Below are 21,820 nucleotides of genomic sequence, written 5' to 3' on the forward strand. Positions count from 1 at the left end.
TTGGCTAAACATGTTTTATCCTCAATAAAGAATGTTTATTATTATTATCATTATTTTTTTTTTTTGACATTTCTTTCAATTTCCCTCAGTAACCTCCTAGATTTTAAACATTCTGGTAGGTACTTGTACAATCTATGTAGACACTTGTATAACTCTGGTAGGTGTTTGAATAATCCTTACAGGCGCTCATTCAATCCTTGAAGTACATTCTTGTAGACACTCTAAAATCCTGGTAGGCGCTTATACAAACAAACTTGATACTACAATGCTTCAGTTGAGCATCAACATCAATTAATAAAACCAAACCTGTAGATACATGTATTGACAAAGTCAATAAAATTTATTATATTTTTTGGTTGCATTTCTGCAATGTGACAAAATTTTACAGAATTGACTATTTATACAACAAATCCTACATAGATCAATATACTGATATTAAAGCTTTATCCACAAAGCACTTTTGTCAGCATATACAATCTACACACACTATGTTCAGCTAATATATAGAGAATTATCATTCAGAATTATATGTCTATGTTTCCACTTTTTCTGAACAAATAAGTAATGCATATTTAGTATCAAGGGTTCATTACACATTCCTCTGTATGTTTGTTTTAATGTTTTATGCTATTGAATACAAAGTGGAGGCTTTATCTTTACAATTTCCCCAATCTTATTTTGGAACATCTTACAATGACTTTTCATTTATAACTTGGAGATGTTATATGCTTTAGTGAGTAAGAATCACAGTGTATGTAGCAGTATGTGGGAAAAAAGGATATTATACAGCAAAGTGATATAAGACTCATTTTAAACACTGGTTGATACGAGGAAAGGGTCCAGCAAGTGAACAAATTTCTGCAGTGATCAGAAAAGTTCTGAGGCATAAAAGGTGACAGCTGCAATGCATTATTTGGCGTTGTATGCTGGATCATTATCCGATCTTCAAATCAAAATCACTCCTTATTGTTTGAATATTGTTTTTCAAGACACATCAACAGAACACTCTATATTCTGAATACATAACATGTAAACCACCAAAATGTGACCAAAAACAAAAAACACTTGGAAAATAACAATTTGGAGGCAAAACATTGCTAAAGTTGGAAAATAATATGATTCTACAAAATATTTTGGGGAATTATTATTTTTTTAGAGCAGGTGTTTGAAAAGGCCACAACAGATTTTCTGTAAGAAGTCATACTTACAATAATACAAAATGTTCCTCATCAAAAATGAAATTCAACATATTCACATCATCTTTTGTATTAAAATGGTAACTTTATAATGTACTGTGAACAAATATCAAGTATACAGTACATGATTCCGTCATGTTTTTCAGTAAAATAAAACTAGATGGCAACACGAAGAATGTTCTTAACAGCATCATATACTAAGGATTGTTACAAAATCAAGTTTGAAAAATAAAGTTATTTGATAACTAGAAATTTCTGCTTTGCATTCATTTGAAAAATCTCGTAGCCTACTTCTGCCAGTAGTTTTAAAGAGTTTCGAACATAAATATCAAAACTATCACCATAAAGAAGTAAAAAGGATTGTTACTGTATTTCATCTCATGGATAACATGCACATACAGTAAAATGTTCAGGTGTACATATACATAATTATGATAATGTAAAGCATTTACAAAGCATAGGTAAAGAAGCATAAAATAAATTAAGTTTCAAAATCAATTTTACAGACATGAAATGATATTTTCTCTAGAATTATTATGAGTAGTATGAAGCAGCCAAAATGGTTTCTTACTAAAACATCCGAGATAAGCTCAGTAGAGATTTTATTTGTTTCTTCCATTTACTGCACATCACATTCAGCATTTAATATTATTAGAAGTACATGGACAGTAAATATGGCTGATTCTGAAATGACTCCCAACTTGTCCTGAAATTATAATCTTAGAAATGAAAAGCATATCCAGCAAGTTATAGTTCTATATCATAGCAGGGTGATTCTTTTAAGTGATTAAATCCAAGTTTGTACAAAATCATATTTTTAACCGACCCCTTCCCTGGAATAGTCATTGTAATTTTTCAAACAAGATGTCACAACAGTGTTTTTACTGTACTTGTTCATTAAATGTTTCATTTCACTTTATGCCCTATGGTCACCTTTAATTTTTTGCCTCCCATGTTAGGAAAACCTTGTATCTTCATTTATCATTGGATATCATAGAGAAGTCAACAGAATTACATATTTAGGTCAAGAAAGAGGGCAGCTTTTCTAAACATTTGTTTCTATTTGAATGTTCAATAGCTCAGGGATACTGAATAATAGCTATCAAAAGTATGTCAAATCTACTAACAGCAATCTGTTAATTCTGATTGAAATTATTGCATATGAGATACTTAACTCGAAAGGGGAGGTAACTCTAACGCCAAAACCAATAAAAGGAAATATACTGTTTACTGTGACCTCAAACCAGAGTTAAAAATCTCTTGAACACAATTCTTCCATTCTTTACTTTTCCAAATAAAACCTTCCCTCAAATTAAAAGCAATGGTTTACATGAAATACTTTCTTTTTTTCTTTTTAAAAATACAAGTAAACAAAGCAAAAGTAGGATATGAAATTTCCAGCAAGCATTTTTTTTTTGTCTGTTTCCAAAAAAATTTTGAATATTAATAATGAAATTAATGCAACATGTGTAGTAGATTTAACCGGTTGTTATTTTAGAAACACTAAAAGAGATGAACACCCTAACTTGAACACATTATATTCATCAACAAGGGAGCTCATATTGATAAAGAAATCTGATTTTAGCCAAATATTGTATTTTGAACAGCATGTACATGATCATTCTCTAAATCCAAACAAGTAAAATACATTCACATCCAACATCATCCAAACCAGCCTTTTTTGACAGAGGAAGAAAAAGAAAAAAGAATCTATGAAATTAATTTTTCAATGAAAAAAAGCTATGAAATAAAAAAAAAACTGGCATATAAAAATGCTCTTTTACAATATAGAATACAGATTCAAACTCCCAATGCTGTAGTGTAACATGGTATACAGAATATTGAATTCAATGAGGTATGTGAAGAAATATGTATTACAAAGAAACAACATTCAATAACTGTACACAAGTATTGCCTTGTTTGTTCCACTCTCACTCAATATGTATGATTCTCCTCTTACACAATTTCATCAATACACATGAACAAAACAAAAGCTTGAACTCTCACAATAATTCTAGGACTAGGAATTCACAAGAAGTGATTTCTGGTTTATTTTCAGTGTAAGCCTGATTTCATCATGTGCCTATATTAGCTATACTGGTGGTAAAAACTCATCGAGAGTTTAAATTTGATTGAAAGTCTGAGATTTCTGTTCAACTCAGGGTTGAGTTCTCAATTATGTTTAGCACATTATGACAAGAAAGCCTGCCTATCTCTCTCTTGACCACAAGTCCCAAGAAAATGACTGTAAGCACTGAGCACATCAGGACATCAGACTGATGATTGGACAAAAATAAAAGGATCTGACACACAACTAAATCAGGACACAGACTCAATCAATGTGTCTATCTGTCCACTGTCAAGGAGAGGTGTGTCCTTATTTGAATTCCGAGAAGTGACCTCCACACTACAGTCATTAACTGATGGGTCATTCACAACACTTTTGTCCACAATGGATTCTTCCTCTATCACAGTCTCTTCAATACAGTTCCCTAACCCAAACTTTGTTGTTGTGGATTCTGAGAACCTGTCCTCTTCAATGTCCATAGCATCAGAGGGAAGTGCCATGACCTTTGTCATAACTTGGCAGTTTTCACCAAGCACAGCAGTAGCCTGTTTCTTGTTGGGAACTTCTTCACTGCTGTTGTTTGTGTTCTCTGTGGAAACATCCAGACACGTCATGACAGATTCCTCAACTACAGATGTGTACTCATCTGCCTCTGACGGCACGTCCATCGTCAAGTCCATTGACTCATGACATGTCAGGTCCTGTGGTTCTGACTTAATGACTGGCACTTGGTTGTCAGGAACTTGGGAGTCCATACTATGTGGCATGCGGGGGTCGGATATGACAGGGGAAACATAGGGGTCCGAGCACTGCTCGTTCCTACACTTGAAACACTTATACTCCTCATCCTCAGAGATCTCTTCCTGTCCCAAGCCTACACAAAGTAAATGGTACCAGTCCTCGCAGCGATCACATTGTACCCAGTTGACCTCCTCACCTGTAAAGGAAAATAAAAAAAATTTTCAATGGTAATCTGTATACAGTATAAAGTTAATTAACTGAAAGAGGTTTAACTTAGCTAATTTGAGACTTCCCCAGAATATTATCTATCCTTGTATGTACAATGTACCCTCCATCTCTTGTCACCCAATACTGTCACTACCTAAACCAGGGGCATAATTCTTTTCAGAATTTCACCAAAGTTTCAAGGAAAATAGATTTACTGGCTTGATAATACACTCCTTGCCTATTAATGTTAGTAGTGCACAATGACTTAATGATGTACCAATATACACTTCACATAAGATATTGTACCTGCTGGAGTGAGAACATACCTGTGCATTGGAGGATAACATACCTGTAGGTTTTAGGCATTTTGATGCTGCACAGTCATCATCATTCTCATCTTCCTTATCATCATCTTGCACCACCAGGCTTTCCTTTTCTTTCCTCTCCCGTTTTACTTTTGGTTTCATCTTCTTCTTTTTGATGAGTTCCTCTACCACCACCACTCCTTCTTTCTTCACCACTTTAGTTTTTTTCTTTTTCAGTTTCTCCTCTCCCAACTTTTTCAATCTATCAGCTTTTTCTCCAGCTTTCTTAATCTTCTCAGCTTCTGAAGCTATAGTTGATATGTCCATGCTGGCAGCTAAATGAGATGGACAATAATATCATACTTTAGTACAAGTATTTTCATGAAATTTTGATTTGTTCAATCTTGACAGTCAATATGCAAAATTAATTGAGTTGCCACATTTAAACAATAATATATACTAATATACAATAGAAGATAGATAACATTTTCATGAAATATATTCTAAAATTCCTGCAAACAATTGGAGAGAACCCATTTACCTATTTCCATATTGTCCAGGTCCTTGGCTACTTTCTTTTCCTTGATGGGGTCTTTTTCCTTCTTTATCTTTATTTTCTTGACTTTGATCATAGGGATCCCTCCACCTCCTCCTGCTTCTCCAGCACCTGCTTCTGCAACCTCCTTTACCTCTTTACTCTTCTTAATCTTTACCTCCATCCCATCTTCTAACTTTTTCCTTTTCTTCTTTTTCTTCTCAGGGTCTTTTTCCTTCTTTATCTTGATCTGAAGTTTCTCCCTCTCAGTGCTGATGGGAATACTTGAGATGCTATCCTGAAACAATAAATATCAAAGGTTTACAAATGTGTTTGAATGGCTATAATATTATTAAATGATTATAATCATGATTATTTTCCAAACAACTTATGTTCAAGTTGGTGGGACCAAAAGAAAACGGTTTGACTTAGGCGACTTATTGTCATCAGGTGATTTATGTCTATAAGATCAGTAATTAAGCATACCTTATTGTCATCAGGTGACTTATGTCTATAAGATCAGTAATTAAGCATACCTTATTGTCATCAGGTGACTACTGTCTATAAGATCAGTAATTAAGCATACCTTATTGTCATCAGGTGACTTATGTCTATAAGATCAGTAATTAAGCATACCTTATTGTCATCAGGTGACTTATGTCTATAAGATCAGTAATTAAGCATACCTTATTGTCATCAGGTGACTACTGTCTATAAGATCAGTAATTAAGCATACCTTATTGTCATCAGGTGACTTATGCCTATAAGATCAGTAATTAAGCATACCTTATTGTCATCAGGTGACTTATGTCTATAAGATCAGTAATTAAGCATACCTTATTGTCATCAGGTGACTTATGCCTATAAGATCAGTAATTAAGCATACCTTATTGTCATCAGGTGACTTATGTCTATAAGATCAGTAATTAAGCATACCTTATTGTCATCAGGTGACTACTGTCTATAAGTTAGTAATTAAGCATACCATATTGTCATCAGGTGACTTATGTCTATAAGATCAGTAATTAAGCATACCTTATTGTCATCAGGTGACTAAGTCTATAGGTTAGTAATTAAGCATACCTTATTGCCATCAGGTGACTTATGCCTATAAGATCAGTATTAAGCATACCTTATTGTCATCAGGTGACTTATGTCTATAAGTTAGTAATTAAGCATACCTTATTGTCATCAGGTGACTTATGCCTATAAGATCAGTAATTAAGCATACCATATTGTCATCAGGTGACTGTCTATAAGTTAGTAATTAAGCATACCTTATTGTCATCAGGTGACTAAGTCTATAGGTTAGTAATTAAGCATACCTTATTGCCATCAGGTGACTTATGCCTATAAGATCAGTATTAAGCATACCTTATTGTCATCAGGTGACTACTGTCTATAAGTTAGTAATTAAGCATACCTTATTGTCATCAGGTGACTTATGTCTATAAGCTAAGTAATTAAGCATACCTTATTGTCATCAAGTGACTTATGCCTATAAGATCAGTAATTAAGCATACCTTATTGTCATCAGGTGACTTATGTCTATAAGATCAGTAATTAAGCATACCTTATTGTCATCAGGTGACTTATGTCTATAAGATCAGTAATTAAGCATACCTTATTGTCATCAGGTGACTTATGTCTATAAGATCAGTAATTAAGCATACCTTATTGTCATCAGGTGACTACTGTCTATAAGTTAGTAATTAAGCATACCATATTGTCATCAGGTGACTTATGTCTATAAGATCAGTAATTAAGCATACCTTATTGTCATCAGGTGACTAAGTCTATAGGTTAGTAATTAAGCATACCTTATTGCCATCAGGTGACTTATGCCTATAAGATCAGTATTAAGCATACCTTATTGTCATCAGGTGACTTATGTCTATAAGTTAGTAATTAAGCATACCTTATTGTCATCAGGTGACTTATGCCTATAAGATCAGTAATTAAGCATACCATATTGTCATCAGGTGACTGTCTATAAGTTAGTAATTAAGCATACCTTATTGTCATCAGGTGACTAAGTCTATAGGTTAGTAATTAAGCATACCTTATTGCCATCAGGTGACTTATGCCTATAAGATCAGTATTAAGCATACCTTATTGTCATCAGGTGACTACTGTCTATAAGTTAGTAATTAAGCATACCTTATTGTCATCAGGTGACTTATGTCTATAAGCTCAGTAATTAAGCATACCTTATTGTCATCAGGTGACTTATGCCTATAAGATCAGTAATTAAGCATACCTTATTGTCATCAGGTGACTTATGTCTATAAGATCAGTAATTAAGCATACCTTATTGTCATCAGGTGACTTATGTCTATAAGATCAGTAATTAAGCATACCTTATTGTCATCAGGTGACTTATGTCTATAAGATCAGTAATTAAGCATACCTTATTGTCATCAGGTGACTACTGTCTATAAGTTAGTAATTAAGCATACCATATTGTCATCAGGTGACTTATGTCTATAAGATCAGTAATTAAGCATACCTTATTGTCATCAGGTGACTAAGTCTATAGGTTAGTAATTAAGCATACCTTATTGCCATCAGGTGACTTATGCCTATAAGTAATTCATAGTAATTAAGCATACCTTATTGTCATCAGGTGACTTATGTCTATAAGATCAGTAATTAAGCATACCTTATTGTCATCAGGTGACTTATGTCTATAAGATCAGTAATTAAGCATACCTTATTGTCATCAGGTGACTTATGTCTATTAGATCTGTAATTAAGCTTTCCTTATTGTCATCAGGTGACTTATGTCTATAAGATCAGTAATTAAGCATACCTTATTGTCATCAGGTGACATCAGGTGACTTATGCCTATAAGATCAGTATTGTCTTATTGTCATAGGTGAAGTCTATAAGTTAGTAATTAAGCATACCTTATTGTCATCAGGTGACTTATGCCTATAAGATCAGTAATTAAGCATACCTTATTGTCATCAGGTGACATACCTTATTGTCATCAGGTGACTAAGTAGGTTAGTAATTAACCTTATTGCCATCAGGTGACTTATGCCTATAAGTTCAGTATTAAGCATACCTTATTGTCATCAGGTGACTACTGTCTATAAGTTATTGTCATCAGGTGACAGTAATTAAGCATACCTTATTCAGGTGACTTATGTCTATAAGATCAGTAATTAAGCATACCTTATTGTCATCAGGTGACTTATGTCTATAAGATCAGTAATTAAGCATACCTTATTGTCATCAGGTCTATGACTCATCAGGTGATACTGTCTATAAGTTAGTAATTAAGCATACCATATTGTCAAGCATACCTTATTGTCATCAGGTCTAAGTCTATAGGTTAGTAATTAAGCATACCTTATTGCCATCAGGTGACTTATGCCTATAAGATCAGTAATTAAGCATACCTTATTGTCATCAGGTGACTTATGTCTATAAGCTCAGTAATTAAGCATACCTTATTGTCATCAGGTGACTTATGTCTATAAGCTCAGTAATTAAGCATACCTTATTGTCATCAGGTGACTTATGTCTATAAGCTCAGTAATTAAGTATACCTTATTGTCATCAAGTTCGAGGAACTTATGGTCTGCTCTTGGCTGACAGGCCTGTAAAATCCTCCAGATGTGTTGTGTCTCATCCAAAGACACTTCTAGAAGGTCTCCCTCCATCATCAGTTCCTCTAGCTGACTTTTCGCTGTGCTTGAAAGTTCAAGGACAGGGGCTTCAAGAGTCCGTGCCACCAGTGGTGACTTCCGTTGGTGTTTACGTGGTGATGCACCTGCAAAACACATCAGGTTAGTGTTTTTTATCTTTTGTGATACAAAATGAAGATTTTCTTACATACTGAATCTGAAGAAGTTAACAATAACATATAAATGATTTCTATCAATGAAAATAGGCTCCCTAGTTTTTCAATTTTGAATTTTCCTCCATCGCTGTACGTATATAATTAGTACAGTAAAAACTCATTATCTCAAAATTCAAGGGACCATGGAAATGATTTTGACCTCTCTGAATTTTGACTCAAAGCGTATGGATAAGGTTGATGATTTCAGTTTCCTGACATTAATTACGGTTTAACAAAGTAGGACTATGACAGCACACACAGAGCATAGTTTAATCTGTTATGTACATGGCAGTTAATTAACAAATTTATTTCTACTTTCTCCTTTTATTACTTATTCATCCAAATGAAATAAAAATTTGCTTTTGATATGCTACAAGAAGCGATGAATGAAGCTACAGATCATATCAATATGATATTATTATCAATAAATAAACATATGAAGAACGCAGCACTAGAAAGGTTTTACCTGTTACAGAAAACATTGTACAAGCACAAGACGCCCAGATATAGATTCTATCAATGTAAAATACTTTCAGCAATTCATTGTCCAAAAATTAAATCTAACAAAGTGGCCCATCACAGTCATTTAGTAAACAAGTTCAAAATAAGTTTCTCTCGGAATTATGAGGATCTGATTTCAGCATTACGTTCTTACTGGTTTGACAGTTTCATTTTTATCGTTTTTTAACATACAGGTAAGTCACTGCTACAGGATGGTGACACTTATTAAGAAGCAAACCCTTAATTGGATCATTAAAAAGGTAATTAACCGCCACAGACCAAGTGTTGTGAGTACAATGGACTGATAAGCCGTAATTAGCTATGTGTTATGCACAGGTGACTTTCTAATCAGTGTACGTATTGACTGATTTCTTCAGAAGATGTGCCGATTTTTGACAAAAAATTAATTTCCTGACAATAAATGACTTTTTCCTTTATTTTACAACTGACGGGACTGAAAAATCCCTTCAAGTCAACCGAAATTTCGACTCAATGAAATTTGAATTATCTGAACTAATATTACAAAGATATAAATGAGAAAAAATTAGGACTTGGCAATTATTACAACTCTAGCAAAATTTTGACTCCAGTGATTTTGAGACAAGTTTCAACTGTTTTTCAACTTTGTCCCATCCCTGTAAATGACTTTTATTGTCAAAGTGATGTTCTTAAACTATTGATAAACATGACCAAGGCACTCTGGTAAGTATATAAAGTATTAAATACCATTATCAGGAAAAAAAAAAACCCCAGAGACACCTCTGGCAGCTATTGTCTATTTGTAGGTGAACTAACTGGTTACAAATAGCAATATAAAGTAAAGTATTATTTCAGTAAACACTTGTAATCGAGATTAAATTAGTAATCTTTTATCATAGCAGTGTTGACTACAGAATAGTACTTGTTGTCAATGGTTTTAGAGGCAGAATGTATTGTACTAACTACTTCGTATAACTGATTTTGAAGGTAATTGCAGTAGAGGCAGTAGACTAGGCATGTTCTGACATGTCACTGTGGTTTTGTTGTATTTACTATTACTGGTTTTAGAGGCAGTAGACTAGGCATGTTCTGACATGTCACTGTGGTTTTGTTGTATTTACTATTACTGGTTTTAGAGGCAGTAGACTAGGCATGTTCTGATATGTCACTGTGGTTTTGTTGTATTTACTGTCACTGGTTTTAGAGGCAGTAGACTAGGCATGTTCTGACATGCCACTGTGGTTTTGTTGTATTTGTACTTACTATTACTGGTTTTAGAGGCAGTAGACTAGGCATGTTCTGACATGTCACTGTGGTTTTGTTGTATTTGTACTTACTATTACTGGTTTTAGAGGCAGTAGACTAGGCATGTTCTGACATGTCACTGTGGTTTTGTTGTATTTGTACTTACTATTACTGGTTTTAGAGGCAGTAGACTAGGCATGTTCTGACATGTCACTGTGGTTTTGTTGTATTTGTACTTACTATTACTGGTTTTAGAGGCAGTAGACTAGGCATGTTCTGACATGTCACTGTGGTTTTGTTGTATTTGTACTTACTATTACTGGTTTTAGAGGCAGTAGACTAGGCATGTTCTGACATGTCACTGTGGTTTTGTTGTATTTGTACTTACTATTACTGGTTTTAGAGGCAGTAGACTAGGCATGTTCTGACATGTCACTGTGGTTTTGTTGTATTTACTATTACTGGTTTTAGAGGCAGTAGACTAGGCATGTTCTGACATGTCACTGTGGTTTTGTTGTATTTACTATCACTGGTTTTAGAGGCAGTAGACTAGGCATGTTCTGACATGTCACTGTGGTTTTGTTGTATTTACTACTATCACTGGTTTTAGAGGCAGTAGACTAGGCATGTTCTGACATGTCACTGTGGTTTTGTTGTACTGGTTTTAGAGGCAGTAGACTAGGCATGTTCTGACATGTCACTGTGGTTTTGTTGTATTTGTACTTACTATTACTGGTTTTAGAGGCAGTAGACTAGGCATGTTCTGACATGTCACTGTGGTTTTGTTGTATTTACTATTACTGGTTTTAGAGGCAGTAGACTAGGCATGTTCTGACATGTCACTGTGGTTTTGTTGTATTGTACTGTGGTTTTGTTGTATTTACTATTACTGGTTTTAGAGGCAGTAGACTAGGCATGTTCTGATATGTCACTGTGGTTTTGTTGTATTTGTACTACTAATACTGGTTTTAGATGCAGTAGACTAGGCATGTTCTGACATGTCACTGTGGTTTTGTTGTATTTGTACTTACTATTACTGGTTTTAGAGGCAGTAGACTAGGCATGTTCTGACATGTCACTGTGGTTTTGTTGTATTTGTACTTACTATTACTGGTTTTAGAGGCAGTAGACTAGGCATGTTCTGACATGTCACTGTGGTTTTGTTGTATTTACTATTACTGGTTTTAGAGGCAGTAGACTAGGCATGTTCTGACATGTCACTGTGGTTTTGTTGTATGTTCTGACATGTCACTGTGGTTTTGTTGTATTTACTATCACTGGTTTTAGAGGCAGTAGACTAGGCATGTTCTGACATGTCACTGTGGTTTTGTTGTATTTACTATTACTGGTTTTAGAGGCAGTAGACTAGGCATGTTCTGACATGCCACTGTGGTTTTGTTGTATTTACTGTCACTGGTTTTAGAGGCAGTAGACTAGGCATGTTCTGACATGTCACTGTGGTTTTGTTGTATTTACTATTACTGGTTTTAGAGGCAGTAGACTAGGCATGTTCTGACATGCCACTGTGGTTTTGTTGTATTTGTACTTACTATTACTGGTTTTAGAGGCAGTAGACTAGGCATGTTCTGACATGTCACTGTGGTTTTGTTGTATTTACTATTACTGGTTTTAGAGGCAGTAGACTAGGCATGTTCTGACATGTCACTGTGGTTTTGTTGTATTTACTATTACTGGTTTTAGAGGCAGTAGACTAGGCATGTTCTGACATGTCACTGTGGTTTTGTTGTATTTACTATTACTGGTTTTAGAGGCAGTAGACTAGGCATGTTCTGACATGTCACTGTGGTTTTGTTGTATTTACTATTACTGGTTTTAGAGGCAGTAGACTAGGCATGTTCTGACATGTCACTGTGGTTTTGTTGTATTTACTATTACTGGTTTTAGAGGCAGTAGACTAGGCATGTTCTGACATGTCACTGTGGTTTTGTTGTATTTACTATTACTGGTTTTAGAGGCAGTAGACTAGGCATGTTCTGACATGTCACTGTGGTTTTGTTGTATTTACTATTACTGGTTTTAGAGGCAGTAGACTAGGCATGTTCTGACATGTCACTGTGGTTTTGTTGTATTTGTACTTACTATTACTGGTTTTAGAGGCAGTAGACTAGGCATGTTCTGACATGTCACTGTGGTTTTGTTGTATTTACTATTACTGGTTTTAGAGGCAGTAGACTAGGCATGTTCTGACATGTCACTGTGGTTTTGTTGTATTTGTACTTACTATTACTGGTTTTAGAGGCAGTAGACTAGGCATGTTCTGACATGTCACTGTGGTTTTGTTGTATTTACTATTACTGGTTTTAGAGGCAGTAGACTAGGCATGTTCTGACATGTCACTGTGGTTTTGTTGTATTTACTATCACTGGTTTTAGAGGCAGTAGACTAGGCATGTTCTGACATGTCACTGTGGTTTTGTTGTATTTACTATTACTGGTTTTAGAGGCAGTAGACTAGGCATGTTCTGACATGTCACTGTGGTTTTGTTGTATTTACTATTACTGGTTTTAGAGGCAGTAGACTAGGCATGTTCTGACATGTCACTGTGGTTTTGTTGTATTTGTACTTACTATTACTGGTTTTAGAGGCAGTAGACTAGGCATGTTCTGACATGTCACTGTGGTTTTGTTGTATTTACTATTACTGGTTTTAGAGGCAGTAGACTAGGCATGTTCTGACATGTCACTGTGGTTTTGTTGTATTTACTATTACTGGTTTTAGAGGCAGTAGACTAGGCATGTTCTGACATGTCACTGTGGTTTTGTTGTATTTACTATTACTGGTTTTAGAGGCAGTAGACTAGGCATGTTCTGACATGTCACTGTGGTTTTGTTGTATTTACTATTACTGGTTTTAGAGGCAGTAGACTAGGCATGTTCTGATATGTCACTGTGGTTTTGTTGTATTTACTATTACTGGTTTTAGAGGCAGTAGACTAGGCATGTTCTGATATGTCACTGTGGTTTTGTTGTATTTACTATTACTGGTTTTAGAGGCAGTAGACTAGGCATGTTCTGACATGTCACTGTGGTTTTGTTGTATTTACTATTACTGGTTTTAGAGGCAGTAGACTAGGCATGTTCTGACATGTCACTGTGGTTTTGTTGTATTTACTATTACTGGTTTTAGAGGCAGTAGACTAGGCATGTTCTGATATGTCACTGTGGTTTTGTTGTATTTACTATTACTGGTTTTAGAGGCAGTAGACTAGGCATGTTCTGACATGTCACTGTGGTTTTGTTGTATTTACTATTACTGGTTTTAGAGGCAGTAGACTAGGCATGTTCTGACATGTCACTGTGGTTTTGTTGTATTTACTATTACTGGTTTTAGAGGCAGTAGACTAGGCATGTTCTGACATGCCACTGTGGTTTTGTTGTATTTACTATTACTGGTTTTAGAGGCAGTAGACTAGGCATGTTCTGACATGTCACTGTGGTTTTGTTGTATTTACTATTACTGGTTTTAGAGGCAGTAGACTAGGCATGTTCTGACATGTCACTGTGGTTTTGTTGTATTTGTTTACTATTACTGGTTTTAGAGGCAGTAGACTAGGCATGTTCTGACATGTCACTGTGGTTTTGTTGTATTTACTATTACTGGTTTTAGAGGCAGTAGACTAGGCATGTTCTGACATGCCACTGTGGTTTTGTTGTATTTGTACTTACTATTACTGGTTTTAGAGGCAGTAGACTAGGCATGTTCTGATATGTCACTGTGGTTTTGTTGTATTTGTACTTACTATTACTGGTTTTAGAGGCAGTAGACTAGGCATGTTCTGACATGCCACTGTGGTTTTGTTGTATTTGTACTTACTATTACTGGTTTTAGAGGCAGTAGACTAGGCATGTTCTGACATGTCACTGTGGTTTTGTTGTATTTGTACTTACTATTACTGGTTTTAGAGGCAGTAGACTAGGCATGTTCTGACATGTCACTGTGGTTTTGTTGTATTTACTATTACTGGTTTTAGAGGCAGTAGACTAGGCATGTTCTGACATGCCACTGTGGTTTTGTTGTATTTACTGTCACTGGTTTTAGAGGCAGTAGACTAGGCATGTTCTGACATGCCACTGTGGTTTTGTTGTATTTGTACTTACTATTACTGGTTTTAGAGGCAGTAGACTAGGCATGTTCTGACATGTCACTGTGGTTTTGTTGTATTTGTACTTACTATTACTGGTTTTAGAGGCAGTAGACTAGGTATGTTCTGACATGCCACTGTGGTTTTGTTGTATTTGTACTTACTATTACTGGTTTTAGAGGCAGTAGACTAGGCATGTTCTGACATGCCACTGTGGTTTTGTTGTATTTACTGTCACTGGTTTTAGAGGCAGTAGACTAGGCATGTTCTGACATGTCACTGTGGTTTTGTTGTATTTACTGTCACTGGTTTTAGAGGCAGTAGACTAGGCATGTTCTGACATGCCACTGTGGTTTTGTTGTATTTGTACTTACTATTACTGGTTTTAGAGGCAGTAGACTAGGCATGTTCTGATATGTCACTGTGGTTTTGTTGTATTTGTACTTACTATTACTGGTTTTAGAGGCAGTAGACTAGGCATGTTCTGATATGTCACTGTGGTTTTGTTGTACTTACTATTACTGGTTTTAGAGGCAGTAGACTAGGCATGTTCTGACATGCCACTGTGGTTTTGTTGTATTTGTACTTACTATTACTGGTTTTAGAGGCAGTAGACTAGGCATGTTCTGACATGCCACTGTGGTTTTGTTGTATTTGTACTTACTATTACTGGTTTTGGAGGCAGAAGAATAAGCATGCTCTGACATGCCACTATGGTTTTGTTGCTGTTGTGCTGAGCTGATCACTTCCACTTCCATCTGAATGTCATCTGAGTTGTGTGATGACTGAGGTGACAATGGAATCGTAAATGAGTTTTCTGAATCCAAACTAAAGTTTCCAGAATCTGAATGTTTCCCCGTCAAAGGTGTAGTAGCAGTGCCACCTCCTGCATTCCCCCCAAAAGCACTTTGAGTTACACTGGCTAAATGTCCTTGTAACTCTGGATTATTTGCAGCTTTAAGCAGTTCAGCATTTATGATTTTCTCAGTTTTTTCCCGTGCTGCCTGCTCCACCATTCTCTGACTCAACACACTGAGTTTGGCTAAAGCTGAGGCAAGTTCACTTGTGGTTAGAGCTTGGCGTGCACGATCCTGCCACGCCATGGCACGTTCTGTTAAACACTGAAGGGCCTCCCCCTCTGGCAAGCGCACAGGAAGTTTTTGGAGGGAAACAAGAAGAGAAAGAATGGTCTCTAGTCGAGGACGTCGAGACCGTAAACACTGGGGACATAAAAACTTGAGATCTTTAGCAGCCTGTACAGCTGCTGCTTGAGACGATTTATTTTTCATATTTGCAGATTTTGGAAGTGGTACACATGTTCCTGTAAATGAAAAGCCTAGCATTAATCACTTATTCTGATTGATAATGAAAATACTTTTGGAAATTGTTGTAATGAAGAAACAAACCTTTAAATTTATCACCTAGGACAGAAACAATCTTTGCAGAATACATGATGTAATCTCTGTACAAGTGAACAATACTTTAATAGAAATGGTCCTTTCATATCTGGATCTAGTGATCAAAAGAATAAAGATTGCTTGTCAGAGCTCATTACCTAAGTAGTGATCTGAAGATTATTAGTGCAATCTTAGTAGAGACGTATCTAGAAAATGTCTATAAAATATGAAACCAATTCTTACGATCATACACTGAAGTACCATTTTCTGTTATTGATGTAAAGTATGACCTTTGATCTTATAACCTTGACTGATGATGACCATAATATATGAAATTGTAGAGATTGATGATTTCATTATTCTGTAAATATGAACCAAATCTGTTGACAGGCTCTGATGATAAAACACAACAAGAGTACTGCAAAGCGGAACAAAATATGCCCGTGAATATCAAAAACAAATGTTTTGCATGGAACATAGGCTAGAGGAAATATTCAGACAACATTTTTATATTTCATATCATGGTGATTAAGCATACAAACTTTCATAAAGATCAGCTGAAAAATGTAGGAGGAGATATCCGAACAAGATTTCTATAGTGAAATAAACAAAGGGGCATAACTCTTGTTCAAATTGTCTAATCAAAACCCAGTTCAGGAAAACACAATTTCATATCATGGTGATTAAGCCTACCAAGTTTCATAAAGATGGGTTGAAAAATGTTGGAGGAGATCTCCGGACAAGATTGCTATAGTGAAATAAAAATAGTCTTTCGACGGGCGTATAAAAATTAGGAATGGAACAGGACAGACTTGGGTAATACTATATGCCTTCCACGACATGACATGCTATAATGACTTACCATGAAACCAGTCCTTGCAGAGTTCACACTGTAACATAAAGCCTGAAGCTCCTTTCCGACATACACAGTACTTGACTTCATCTCCCTCTTGACTGATCTTGTTCACATTCCTTTCCCTAAGTTCACACATACAGTCCACCTCCTTCTGTTCTGCCACTTTGAATGCTGCAACCTGAAAACAATTAAACCCATAATTAAGGAAAATACTTATTACAGAACATTTTTGGTTTGTTGGCAAGAAATCAATGAATCTGAACTGATTAAGCAAGACAGACATTTCAACATCACAAGTATAAAATCAGATTTCACCCCAAAGTGAGATAATGATAGGTTATCTGAACTAAACTGTCCTAAACAATCCCCTCCTTCCTAAATTTTCCTTACCTCCAAATCAATCAAGACTTAAATTCCTATGTCAGATTTTAGCAAAAACCACTGAATCTGAAGGTAATATACATTTTAGGTGCATTTTCAACACTTCTTTTCTTCATAATGTTTTACAATATACAAACTGTATCTGCTTCTCTACCATGCAGTTTTAACCATGAAGAGATCTGAATCTATTCCATGACTTGAATCTGGTGGATTTCTCTGTTGCTACCATTCAGTTCCATATCACAAATAGAGATAAGTGAAATGACAAAACCTTTTGGGTAGCCAAACCTGTGAAATTTATCTGCAGTGTCTGTATAAAGTCAAAATACTGAATCATTTACATGGCTAGCTACATTGTCACACAAACGTTTCTACTTACAATGGCTGCTGGGTCTCTCTGATCCTCGACCTTGATGTCCAGGTTGTTATTATTGGTTTCAACATCCTTCCTGTCCTTTTCACCTTCCTTAAATTTTTTCTTTTTGTTTTTACCTCCACTGTAGATGCCAATGTCAGCTCGAGGAGACAGCACCTGAATTGCATTCATGTTGAGGATTTCAATTTTTTTTCTTTACAATATGATCAAACAGAATTAGGTATTCAGATAAAACAAGGAGAATGCGGTACTTTAAATGATTTCAAGAAAAGTTCATCAAAATGGAGAAAAAATATATTCTATCAATAATACATACCTCCAAGAGAGAGTAAGTACAGTTCTTCTTGAGGAATGTTCTAGCAGTTCTTTCTCTCCAGGACTTAGCCGCAGCTACCTGAGACTCCACCTGAGGCAGCTGGTCCAGACGAACTGGAATGGGCCGGCCTTTGTTCACCAAACTTTCCAGGATGTCTAGGTAGGGGTACGAGTCAGAATTCTGGCAAAAAAATTATTCTTTTTTAATTTGAAAATATCTGCTGTTTCTCTTTAATTCACAATACAAAGAAATCAATTGTATTTTAAAATTTTAAGACAAGTATTCATATGCCAAAGTTTACCTGTACATTCTCCACCTTCACTGTCCAGTCCTTTGCTTTCCTTAAAGCATCCTTCAGAGCTGTGACATTTGGCAAGTAGGCGGGAATACCTTTAGCTTCGTTAATGATAGCTTCCAAAGTGGCCATCACATGTCTAGGCCTGCAAAGGATAAATAGCAGAATACTGATAGAATATGAACTTGGTGTACTATGATTACTCTGGTTAAGTAGATGACCTTCTGTACCATACAGTTTGAACCATCAAATGAAGTCATATCATTTCATAGCTTGATTCTGATGGATTCTATGTTGCTACCATTCAGTTCCATACCACAAATGTAATTGTGAAATGGTAAAAGCTATTGAGTGGCAGAACTGAAGTCTTTTAATTATTTTATACATCAAACACTTAATGCAAGTTTAGTGAAATATCTAAGTTACATAATGAAATATTTTCTGAACCACTTTCATACCGCTGAGAACCAAACTTTACATTTTTTGATGTTTATAAATTGTACCAATAAAATGACTACCATTATCTGTGATTCACTCATACTCACTATTTTGTAGATTTACTCCCCAGAGTTTAATTACTCTTCCCCAAGGAGCACCACTATTCAGTACAGTACAATGACAAGATAAATAACAAACCCAAACCTGCTTTAAATAGTACTTTTAACAATGAGTTAAAGAAAAGGTTAAATACCTGGCTTGGAGGCAGATCCTAGCTTTCTCTTCCCATCGCTCACTAATGGTAAGAAGTTCCTGAAGCTCAGCCATGGCTTTCTCTACCGCTGGGTGTGGAGCTAGGCCCACACCTGATTCCATCAGTTCCCTCATCACATCCAGGGTCACATTGAGAGGATCACGTAGCGTGAGACGCACCTCATCCAGCCACTTAGCTTGTTGTAGAACCTGGTGGTCAAAACAATTTACAAATATTTTGTACACTTTAGGTAGATTTCCTACATATAATGTAGAAATTCTTACAAAAATATGATAATAAAAATAGATTAAGTGAACTAAGACAACATTTCCTTGTCCTCTAGTTATCTTTCTATACCATACAGTTTGAACCATCAAATGAAGTGTTATCATTTCATAGCTTGATTCTGATGGATTCTATGTTGCTACCATTCAGTTCCATACCACAAATGTAATTGTGAAATGGTAAAAGCTATTGAGTAGCAGAATTGAAGCCTTTCAAGCATTCTATATATTAAATGAAATTCAATAATGTAAGGATGGTTTTATGATCTGTCAGTTATAAATAAAGTACCTAAACATCTTTTTCATAACTGAAAGCAACATAACAATTCTTAATGTTGTGTTTAACTCATAGATACCTAGACTGTATAAAAGACATCCACACCAAATATTTCCAAAACTTAACCCCACCCCACTCAAACCTCCCACCTCTGCACTGCCCTATGAAGCACCACAATAATTAGTTAAAATATGATCAATTTTTCAGAAGCTTTATAGAACCTGGAGATCTGAACCAGCTGTTTACAAAAACACATAATTCAGACTGATAAATTATGTTTATATGTTTTATATTACAGAAAAGACTTGATAAGCTCTTAAAGTAAAATTTTTCTGTATCTGAAAAAATATATATATATATTCAATATTATTTTCACCAATTTAAGTACAAAACACACCAAAATTCCAACATTTCAACTGATACAGCATGAATTTCCAAGTAATGAATAATTCAAAATATCTACATATGCATTCTTTTAAATCAAGACCATTAACAAAGTGAACTTTCATTCCCAATTCAACACCTACCTGTTTGAGTCTAGGTATCTCAGGTAAATCTACATCCAGTGTAATGCTGAAGTCAATCAGTTGCTCTATTTTTTCTGAATCAGGAGTGTCTGCCTCTAATGCATCTTGGGCATCTCTTTGGAACTCAATGACTTTGTCCAGCAGTTCCTGTAATAATAATAAATAATATACAACATTTATATAGCGCACTATCTATTTTGACAAAATACTCTAATGCGCTTCACAATTACATAATAATCTTACTACAAAATTTATAGAACATGTATAACACAGTAATCAACATATGTAACACAGTAACCAAATCAAGTAAGTAGTGGTGAAAGTATGTATATACAGGACGTCTGCGTGAGAGTCTAAAATGCAGACGTAAACAGGTGGGTTTTAATATCCCTCTTGAATTTGGCCAGGGATTTGGACTTTCTAGTAGCAGATGGTAAGCTGTTCCACAAAGTGGCCACTACCTTTCCAAAGCACCGGTTACCATAAGTCTCAGTCCGAGAGTTCGGAACGCACAACAAGGATTCTGTCTCCGATCGTAGTGATCGTGACGGCCGATAAACGGTGACAAGTTCCTGCAAATATTCAGGAGCTGTTCCATTTATTGCCTTGTATGTATACATCAAAATCTTGTACTGTGACCGGAATCGCACGGGCAGCCAATGCAATAAGTAAAGGACTGGTGTAATGTGGTCCCTCTTTCGAGTACGGGTAACTAGGCGTGCTGCGGTGTTCTGTACCCTCTGCAGGCGGCTCATAAGTGTATCAGATACACCAACGAGTAACGCGTTACCATAGTCTAAACTAGAAGTAACAAGAGAATGTACCAGTGTCTTGCATGCATCTGTGGTGATGAACTGATGGATACCCCCAATGTTTCTGATTTGGTGATAACAGGAACTGGCAATTTAGTGTGTTGACACTTGTGGGAAAAGACGATCAGTTCTGTCTTTTCCTGATTGAGCTTGAGCATATTTGAGTTCATCCAAGCACTGATTTCATTTAGACAGGCTTCAAGACTTGCTACTATTATATACTGTAATAAATCAGTTGTGTGTAAATGATGTAATGGAACTCAAAGAAGGATTTTAATGGTTGTCACCTACGCATGTGAATCTTTTAAATACATTAGTTTGATAATTCTACCTAAAAAAACTTAAAAACTTAATTTTTCTTGCACAATGCAAATCAAAACAAATGTTTAAGAGGAATAATGTATACGTTTGATCAATGAGCTTTGCCTGATAGAACAATGGTTGCACACTTTTTTTTCCAGGTTATCAGCCGTAGCTTTTTTCCTCGCAGTCTGGGTGGCAAAAACAAAAACAAAAAAAAAACAGTAGAACGAAAAAAACATATCGTTAGAAAAGGTGCAGCTTATAACCCAATGCATCTTATACTCAGGTGCACCTTATAACCCAATGCATCTTATACTCAGGTGCACCTTATAACCCAATGCATCTTATACTCAGGTGCAGCTTATAACCCAATGCATCTTATACTCAGGTGCAGCTTATAACCCAATGCATCTTATACTCAGGTGCAGTTTATAAAGGCTGGAAATATGGTATTTTTCACTCTTGCCCATTAAGGTTTACCTGATAGAACACTTGGTAATATGGTTTACACTGTGGCCCACTAAGGTTAACCTGATAGAATGTTTGGAAATATGGTTTACACTGTGGCCCACTAAG

At 35.6% G+C, this 21,820-nt stretch overlaps 1 protein-coding gene across 3 annotated transcripts in view; it reads right to left on the minus strand.

Moving 5' to 3' along the window:
• Window positions 1–313: 313 nt before the first annotated feature.
• LOC132563657 (lysine-specific demethylase 5A-like) overlaps window positions 314–21,820 on the minus strand; it is a 47,261-nt gene continuing 25,754 nt past the window's right edge. For all 3 annotated transcript variants that reach the window (XM_060228396.1, XM_060228397.1, XM_060228395.1), the window contains exons 21-31: window positions 20,130–20,276; window positions 19,042–19,250; window positions 18,357–18,495; window positions 18,056–18,235; window positions 17,743–17,895; window positions 16,989–17,160; window positions 15,394–16,050; window positions 8,610–8,833; window positions 5,059–5,350; window positions 4,562–4,852; window positions 314–4,201 (exon numbers count right to left, since the gene is read on the minus strand). In XM_060228396.1, coding sequence (XP_060084379.1) covers window positions 3,516–4,201; window positions 4,562–4,852; window positions 5,059–5,350; window positions 8,610–8,833; window positions 15,394–16,050; window positions 16,989–17,160; window positions 17,743–17,895; window positions 18,056–18,235; window positions 18,357–18,495; window positions 19,042–19,250; window positions 20,130–20,276 — 3,150 coding nt within the window. In that variant the 3' untranslated portion in view covers window positions 314–3,515. The remainder of the gene's footprint in view (window positions 4,202–4,561; window positions 4,853–5,058; window positions 5,351–8,609; window positions 8,834–15,393; window positions 16,051–16,988; window positions 17,161–17,742; window positions 17,896–18,055; window positions 18,236–18,356; window positions 18,496–19,041; window positions 19,251–20,129; window positions 20,277–21,820) is intronic.

Source organism: Ylistrum balloti, unplaced genomic scaffold (assembly GCF_031769215.1).
Source record: "Ylistrum balloti isolate Yb309-2 unplaced genomic scaffold, AGI_CSIRO_Ybal_v1 Utg371810, whole genome shotgun sequence".
NCBI lineage: Eukaryota > Metazoa > Mollusca > Bivalvia > Pectinida > Pectinidae > Ylistrum > Ylistrum balloti.